General features: G+C 59.9%; 1 protein-coding gene across 1 annotated transcript; it reads right to left on the bottom strand.

The window, feature by feature from the left end:
• Positions 1–6424: 6424 nt before the first annotated feature.
• Positions 6425–7910, bottom strand: Lbx1 (ladybird homeobox 1). Its single transcript, XM_004659434.2, has 2 exons — positions 7586–7910; positions 6425–6948 (listed from the first exon to the last, which is right to left on the bottom strand). The coding sequence occupies exons 1-2, from the start codon at positions 7908–7910 to the stop codon at positions 6425–6427; spliced, it is 849 nt and encodes a 282-aa protein (XP_004659491.1).
• Between the last annotated feature and the right edge of the window lie 739 nt (positions 7911–8649).

The following is an 8649-nucleotide window of genomic DNA, read 5'->3' as shown; positions in this document are numbered from 1 at the left end:
GTCTCTCTGGACTCTTGGTGACAACCCAACCTGCCCAGGTCCCAGATACACAAAGGCAGCCAATCTCTCTCTCCCAGAGTACCCCTGAACTCACAGACAGCTGGCCACATCCAGCTCTCCATGGGACAGCCTGCCCCAGGCCCCATATGCCCACACCAGTGCCCAGCCCTGCCTGTGCTGCTCACACACACACATCAGATTCTAAGGTGGGTGCAGTTCATTGACTCCCAGTCCTGTTGGCAGCATTGCCCATCCAACACACATCCTACCTGTATCCTCACCAGTTTGGCCAGAGCTGAACCCTGTAGGGGAGAAAAACTTCTTTCAAGTGATCTGGGGTGAGTTACGCCTTCCAGGACTACCTAAGACTGGTGTGGTCAAGGGTGGAGCTGCAAATCACTCCAGGAACATAAGTTCCGTTTAGTTACTACCTTGAATGAGTGGGGGCAGGTAGTCAGCCAGGACACTGCAGAGGATGCAACATCCCCCCCAACCTGTTGTCAAAGAAGCAAGAACCCACACCTTCACAGCGCTCACCACTGACCTCAACTGCTATCTCAGAGTCAGACACACAGCTGTGCTGAAGCCTCTGGGCCCCAGGGAATGTTCACTCTTGAGAGCCACCTCCCCTTCAGGCCGGGCACCCTCAGCCTCTTCCGGGTTGGTTATGTACTTTCAACTTTGAGCAGCCAGCCTGGCCAGTCTGTATGGAGCTAGGATTTCAACTGTCTGTAGCTTCAGTTCCACATCAACGTTATCTGCTCGCACTAGCTCCCTGCACACACTCACCCACACGTCACACCCACACCACTGACAGTTTTACTCTTTTCCTCCCCACTGCACAAATTCAGTCACACCTAGTTGCACACACTAGTTTGAGATCGGTTACACAGAACGCAGCCGCACACGCCCAGTCACTCCGGTCGCACATGCTCCATTCTCATCAATCAACCACACATGCTCATCTCTCAGCTGCACACACTGACGACACACTCAGAAGTGCATCCTTGTTGGTCTACAGGCCGCTCACCACGCTGGGACCTTCAGCCCCAAGTCTCTCTCAGGACTGGCAGTGGGTTGCTATGGGCAGTCAGGACCCTGGGAGGACAGAGGCCGGGACCCAAGGGAAGCTCAGGTGGGAATTTTCCATCCAGGGTTTGCCCTCCCGCTCCAACGTGCAACCAAACCCAGGGAGGGGCTCACAGTCCTCCACTCCTAAGAGCCTTTCCTTGGGAAAACTGGGCCTTTGGGGTACACCCAAGGGCTAGGCTTTCTGCTGTGCCAGTATTTGCTGCAGACCTCAATATCTGCACAGGAACATTCTAGAGATGCATCAATTACCTACACATCTCCTCAATACTACACCCAACCACACCATCTAGCTCACCCATCTCTACCTGGCCCCAGTCACACCTACCTAAAAGCCAAGAGTGTTTTTCTACCACACATAAGCTGCAAACACCTCCCACCCAGCCCATTTAGGCTCCCTTTCTCCCTCCCCTGCTTTGCAGCCCCAGGCCCCCTCTTCCCCCCCACCAACTGGTCCCTTCTGGGGCTATACTTGATACAGGGCTCGCTTATATTCACTCACTCCTAGGTGTATGTGTTTAGGGAGCAAGTGTATGGTCAGCACAAACTGCTTTGGGGGCCCCAAGAAAGAGGGGCTGTTTACTGGGGGGTTGGGAAGCAAAGGCCAGGTGCCCCTGGGTTCTGGTGTCTGGAAACCAGCAGGGCTGGGTGACTGGACTTTCCTGGACCCTGCGGCTCAGAAGGGTGGGGAGGAGGGGGGTCCCCACGGCGGCGGGCAGGGGCGGAGGGGAGGCGTGCGGCCCCAGCCCGTCCCTTTCAGGGGGGACTCATGCATCAAACTTCAATTTTCCGGACGATTGAATTAGTGATTTTTTTTCTCCTGAACTAAAATACACTTAAGTCTTTGGGATTAATTACCACGTTCTGGTCCCTCAGACTGGAGTATTACTTATCGGAGCTGCGTCTGACACCCGGCCCGACACCTCGTAAAATAAGGAACTGCGCCTCCCGGCCTCACCCTGCGCCGCCCGCCCGCCCGCCGGCCCCGCCGAAGCCTGGACGTCCGAGGCTGCGGGTTCGCGCCGCGCGGCTCGGCCTGGGCGCGCGCGGAGGGAGGGGTGCCCAGGCCGCACAACAGAAACTGCTGGCGTCTCGGGACTTAGCAAGGCAGACCAAGGCCCAGGGCACCACCGAGAAGAGAGAGATCAAGCCGAGCCACCTCCCCGGTCCAGCGGAGAACCGAAAGTGAGAACCGAGGCAGGATTCCGGAAGAAACGAGCCGGTCATGGTCCCAAGCGGTGGGGGTCATGTTGCACAAGGACCCCAAACCTTAACGAACTTCACCTAAAGTGGGCATCGGTCCCACAGTCCTACACACACACACACACACACACACACACACACACACACACACACACACGATCCATGTCACATTCAGACACGCAGAAGAAACACACTCAAAGCACACACCCGGATACCACGGAACCCACTCGTGAGCGCACAGGTCACACACAACACAGCCTCACTCGAGACAGGCTTGGCAGGCGCGGGCCAAAAGGCCCAAGGGTCTCTCCTATCATAGGCCCTGGGGTCAGCTCCCTCCCGGGTCTTGGGCAAGGTGGCCACTACTGGGAGGGCGAAGATGTAGGCGGGCAAGAGCCCAGGCCTCCCTGGATGCAAGTACCAAGGCCCTCGCACCGTAGCCGGCTCCGCACACTACGTGCCCCGGGCCTGGAAATACGCCGCAGTTTGCGGAGGCTCGGCGGGATTGGAGTCAGGCCTCGGCCGGCAACCTCTCTCCGGGGGTCCTCGGGGCTCACCCGCAGCCCGGCAGAGGTAGCGAGTTCCGCAGAGGCGAGGCGATTGCACAGTGGCTCGGACCCTCTCCCCAAATGATGCCTGATGAGCCCCCAGCGCTCTCTTCCCGTGTTTTTACCCGCTGGGGCTCAACTGAATATTCCTAAGACAACTCTCCCCCGTCTAACAGTCCTTCGTTTCTAGAGTAAAGAAACGACGAATGACTTCGGTCTCCCAAGGCTTCCTCCAAGAAGCCACCAGTATCCGGAGCCCGACGCCGGGTTTCCGCGTTTTGCAGGCAGCATTGTCCTGCGGGGGCAGCCGGGGTCTCCAATCCTGGCACCCAGTGCTTCCAAACCCGCCCACCAGATTGGGAGCTGCTTGAGGGCAGGGCCTAGATCTGATTCCTTTCAATTCCCCGAGCTACCTGCACACAATAAACATTGACTCAGTTGATTTCCTTCTATTTTATTAATCCTTCCCCTTCCTTCTTCCCTTCTTTCTTTTCCTCCTTCCTTCCTCCCTCCCTCGTTATTTTTTATTTCTTGGTTATATTCAATTGTCATGTTTTTCAGGCTCATTAAATCCATTTAGAGACAAAAGAATAAAAGGCAGAAGGGAAAGGGAGGGGGGAGTTGGGGAGGGGGAGGGGAGGGGAGGGGAGAAGGAGGAGGCCGCGGAAGCAAACAAATAACCCGCTTTAACTAGACGGGCGGATAAATGGCCCCGTTTCTCCCCAGCCCCGATGCGCCTGCTTAGCTGCGCGCCCCGCGGGCACCGCAGCTCGGGTGGGCTCAGCCCCGGGGCCGCCGCGCACCCCCACCCCTCCCCCCGCCCCGGCCCGAAGGGACCCAGCAGGGCCCAGTCCAGGGCCGAGAAGCCGGCAGCGGCCGGAGGTGCCAGGACCGCTTCATTGGGATTCATGGGCGTGTTGGGCGGGCGGCCGGGGGCGCAGGGCGCGGGGCGGGGGCCGGGCTGGGCGGGGGGTGCGCACGGCGGGCGCAGATGCCCGGGTGACCGCCGCGCCGCGGTCCCTGCGCCGCCTTTGTGCCGGGGAGGCGCGCGCGGGGACCTAATCCATCAAATTGTCTACAAATTGTGAAGAAAATTCAAAAACCATATGGTCGCCAGCGCCGGCGCGCTCGGGGCTGCGGAGGGCCGCGGCCGTGCCCGCACCGTGAGCCGCGGGGGGCTGGGCCCCGGCTATTGTCGCCTGTCAGCGGCCGCCCGGGCCCATTCGTCCCGGCCTTCATGGTCCGCGCTCCGAATTACAGACCCATCCATCCTAAGAGAGGGCGATTTATGTCGCCCGGGAGGAACCGGCCGCACGCCCGCCCGCCCGCACGGCTGCCCGGGCGTCTCCATCCTTCCTTCTCCCGGACTTCCCTCTCCTCCCTCGGCCTTTCCCCATTCTCGTCCTCGCCCCGCGTCAGGGTCTCTCGGCCTTGATGTCTCCGCCTCTACAAACTGTCCCCTTTTCTCTCCACCGCCGCCTGGCCCGCCCGCTCCCGCTCTGCTCTGGAGCGTCCCCCGGCACTCCTTTTTGTCCAGTTTCTGGCTCTCCTCGTTTCCTTCCGGACACTCACGTTCTTGACTCGACTCAGGCCCCGGGGGCCCCCATCGTCTGCCCGAGACCAGATGCGCATTTTCTCACATCAATTTTTCGGAGAAAGAACTGAGCGGGCCTGGAGGCGGGACCCTAACTCTGGTGACAGCGGCCACTCGCCAGCCCAGCGACAACAAAAGCCCAGAGAGAAACCCCCGCTCACTTCAGCAAGTGCCAGCGGACCGAACCCCGTCCCCAGCTGCCCTCTAGGCAATGGGAAACCCAGAGAGTCTGCAAGACCCACGACTCTGCAGATGGCCAGAGTTCAGGATCCAAAACCTGTGACCTTTACGAAAAATTTACTCCAATTCCCAGACGCTTTGCGAGCACATATCTCGATGTCCCCTGTGTGTGTAATTCCTGCCCTGGTTGCCTTCATACTCCAGCAATTCTTAACCCCGGCGAGGCCCTCGGGGTGGCACCGAAACTTGGGAGTCCCCGCGCTCCACCCTGAAGTCCAACTGAGTGACACCAGCCAATGCGTTCGGGGTGTGCCCAAGTCCCTTGGAGGGCAGGTAGAATGAGCTGAGTCTGGGACAGGCAGACTCATGCAAAACTGCAGGGCAATATCTTGCTGCACAAAATTTAATTTCTGTGCCATTGCTGTTCCCCCCACACACACATCCCCGCAGACACATACAAGTTTTCTGGCAGTATCGAAAACCTTGCTTTTTTTAACCCCGACCTGACGAAGCCCGTTTCTCCCTCCATTTAGTAGCTGTGGCGTGCTTATGGGCTTAAAAAAAGGCACCTCCTCCCATTCCCCCCCCCCACTTTGGCCCCTCATTCTCAGGCCTGCCCTGAAATTCCCTCCGAACCTCTGAGGCTGGGTGACTGGTAAGGGACAACCTCACCGGGCCGTGGCGTGCGAGAATCGGGCCCACTCATCATGCAGACGCGGTCGCGGCCCATTCTAGTAAAATGGCAAAGACTTTATTTATCGGAGAGAGAGGCCTTGGGTACAGTCCAGGAAGGAGAGGGCAAGGGCAGGAGCGGGGAAGGGGCCCGCGGAACCCACCCTGGGCGAGCTACCCTTGTCTGGCCAAGTCGAGCTTGGAGAGGGGTGTTGTCAGCAAGATGGACCCAGGGCTATACAGGGAGGTGGAAGTGAGCGCTGGGGTCCGCCACCTCTCCGTCTCTGTCACATGCAAAAAAATCCTAAAAAGAGTAAAAAATAATTGTAGGGCTTTTGGTTCTGTTTTCGATGGTAGGCTGGATATGCCCTGGCTTTATCCCTAGGACCCGGACTCCAGCAGTCAGTGGTGGTGGTGCGGGGGGATGCGAAAGGGATGGAAAAATATTAAAAAATAGCTGTTAGTGAGCAACCGGAGGCAGACCGGGCACCGAAAACAGAATTCTCTGTCGAGGGGGAGGCGTTCGATTTTGAAACTTGCCAGTCAGAATCAGGCTGCCCACTTCACTTCTTTCAGACGCTAAGAAAAAAGAAAGAAAGAAAGAAAAGAAAAGAAGTCAACTGTAATATGGCGAGGGAGGAGGGAGCGGCCAACGCATTTGCCACATGCAGAGAAAAATTCAAACAGCCAGAACTGTCCCCTCTTCTAAACTGCAGGGGTTCCTGTTCGCCAATCTCGGTTCGGCCTCGCCTCCAGCCGACCAGGCAGCACGGGGAGCTTTGAACACATCGAAATCTCTGAGATTTTTTAAAAAAATAAAAGAAAGAAAAAGATCAGGCTGCGGTGGGAGGAACCCACTATATAGGTTTAAATATTTATACAGAAGCCATACAGAATTGCACGGCGAGCGCTTTCGGGGCGACGAAGGCCGCTCAAGGCAGCCGAGCCCCGCCGGCCAGCCGGGATTTATTGCTTCGAGAGGGAAGAGGCAGCTGCCGGGGGCCAAGTCCAGGCCCGGGGACAAGGGAGGAGGCGGGAGTTGCAGAGGAGGTCCCAGCTCTCCTCGGCGGTCCAGTCCAGGAGGCGGTGGGCATGCGGGCGCTAGGGGCCCAGGGTGGTAGAAGGTCCAGGGCGCCGGTCAATCGTCCACGTCGATCTCTTCATCTTCCTCGTCCTCAGAGCAGTCCTGGCTGCTGGCCCGCTGGTCCGTGAGCGGGGAGGCGGGCGAGAGCTGCAAAGGCCCAGAGCCCGGGGCCTGCGGGGCGCCTGGGGGAAGCGCCGGACTACCCGGCCTCGACTTGGCCCTGCCACAGCCGCCGCCGCCACCGCCGCCTGAAGCCTCCGAGTTCTGCTCCAGTTCCGCCAGCGCCACGATGTCCATCTGCCCGCTGGGGCCCAGTTTCTTGGCGGACTCCACGTCGGCCTTCATCTCCTCCAGGTCCCGCTTGAGCTTGGCGCGCCGATTCTGGAACCAGGTGATAACCTGCGCGTTGGTGAGGCCCAGCTGCTGCGCAATTTGGTCGCGATCTGCAGGGGACAGGTACTTCTGGTACAGGAAGCGCTTCTCTAACTCATAGATTTGGTGGTTGGTGAAGGCCGTGCGGGATTTTCGCCGTTTCTTGGGTGTCTGCCGCTGCCCAAAGATGGTCATTCCATCGCGGCCTGGAAAGAAATGACAGTGTAGGCTCGCATAGGGAGAATGAAGAGCCCACCCTGGCTTTCTCCCATAACCCTCCACTCCTCCTAGGCCCGTCCTGCGGCTGTTGCCCCTCTCCAATTTGATTCTACCTCCTGAGACCAAAGCAAGCCTAACTGTGGCAAACCTCCGCTCTCCAAGTAATGTAGTCCCTAGGACAAAAAAAATTGTTTTGGTCTCTGCTCTCTCCCTAAGAGTTGTTTTGAAAGATCCCAAGTACAGAACGCGAGAATACCAAACGGGAGCTCTCCAATTATATTGTGAATGTTGGTTCTCCACTCCTTTCCAATGGCCGGAGTCTATCCTACCCAAAAGTTTCCAGAAAAACATTCTCCCCACTCCCGGAGTAAGGCTGGGAGCGCATAGGCCCGCTGGGAACCCGAAAAAGCCCCTTTAGGCTGGGGGGAACTCTGAGATCACCCCGTCTCCAAACTACCCAGAGGTCCCAGGACCTGGGGTCCCATCCCACCTAACTCCCCACTCCCAGAGGCACTAGCTAGGGCTGGAGGGCCCAGGCGGCCCTCACTGGCTGAGGCACTGGGCATGAAGTGCAGGTCATTGAGAGTGGGCCACGGGACGCCGGGTAACCTGGGTCGCGCCTACCTTCGGCTGCCTGCAGGACGCTGACCTCCAGCCCCTTAAAGGTCTTGCTGGCGAGCTCCTCCAGCGCGCACAGCGGCGAGGTCTGCGAGAGCAGCGCGCGGCCCGCCAGGGGCAAGCCGCCCGGCGCGTGCTTGTCCGCGGCGGCCAGCAGGTGCGCCGCCCCACACAGCGAGTAACTTCTCCGCACCGACGGCTTGTTGAGGATGTCTTCGATGCTGAACGGCGTCAGCGGCTTGTTGGAGTTGGCGGGCGGCGGCAGGTGGTCCAGGGGGCTGCGTCGCCGCTCCTCCCCCGGCGCCGCCTTGCCATCCTCCTTGGAAGTCATCTCGGCCACGTTTGGGGGCCCGGCCGGAGCGGCTCGGGCCGCGGGGACCCAGCCCGCGGGCAGCTCGGGCGTCGGACGGCGCGGGGAGGGGTGGCGAGGCTCGCACGGGCCCGAGGCCGCGCCGGGCAGGGCGATGGCGACGGCGACGGCGAGCGCCGGGCGGCTCAGCAAGGAGGCGGCGGCGGAGGAGGCCGGCGGAGCGGCGCGGGGCCCCGCGAGCTGAGCGCGGACGCGGACGCGGGCGCCACCAACGCCGCCGCCGCCGCCGCCGGGGCTTCCAGCAATCCGGGGCCGGAGCCGGGCAGCGCCGCGCGGGGCTCCAGTTTCGCCGGCCCCGGTGCTATTTAAAGGTGTCAGGTGGCTCGGCGGCGGCTCCTGGCCCCGGGTCCTGGCGGCGGCGGCGGTTGGAAGAGCCGAGGCAAGGGCGCAGATCCCGGACTGCGAGGGAGGCGGAGAGACGGGGCAATTGACTACTGCTAACAAGTTAGCCTTGATCGAGGAGTAATCAATTATCTTCAGCGGCACTTCTCTTTCTCCTGGTCTTTCCCTCTCTCTTCTTTCTCTCTCTCTCTCTACCCCTGTCCTTCCACTCTCCCTCCCTCCCTCTCTTCTCTCCTCTCTCCCCTCTGCTCCCCCCACCCCGTCTGCCTCTCCTTCTCTACCTCTCCCTCGCCCTCTCTTTCACTCTCTCTCTCCCTGTCCAATGCAGGCGGCTCTAAGTTGGGAAGCTCATTAATTA

The sequence above is a fragment of the Jaculus jaculus genome, chromosome 1 (assembly GCF_020740685.1).
Source record: "Jaculus jaculus isolate mJacJac1 chromosome 1, mJacJac1.mat.Y.cur, whole genome shotgun sequence".
Taxonomy (NCBI): domain Eukaryota; kingdom Metazoa; phylum Chordata; class Mammalia; order Rodentia; family Dipodidae; genus Jaculus; species Jaculus jaculus.
The sequence above is the reverse complement of the archived record's forward strand: the minus strand, read 5'-3'. Positions and strand labels throughout refer to the sequence as shown.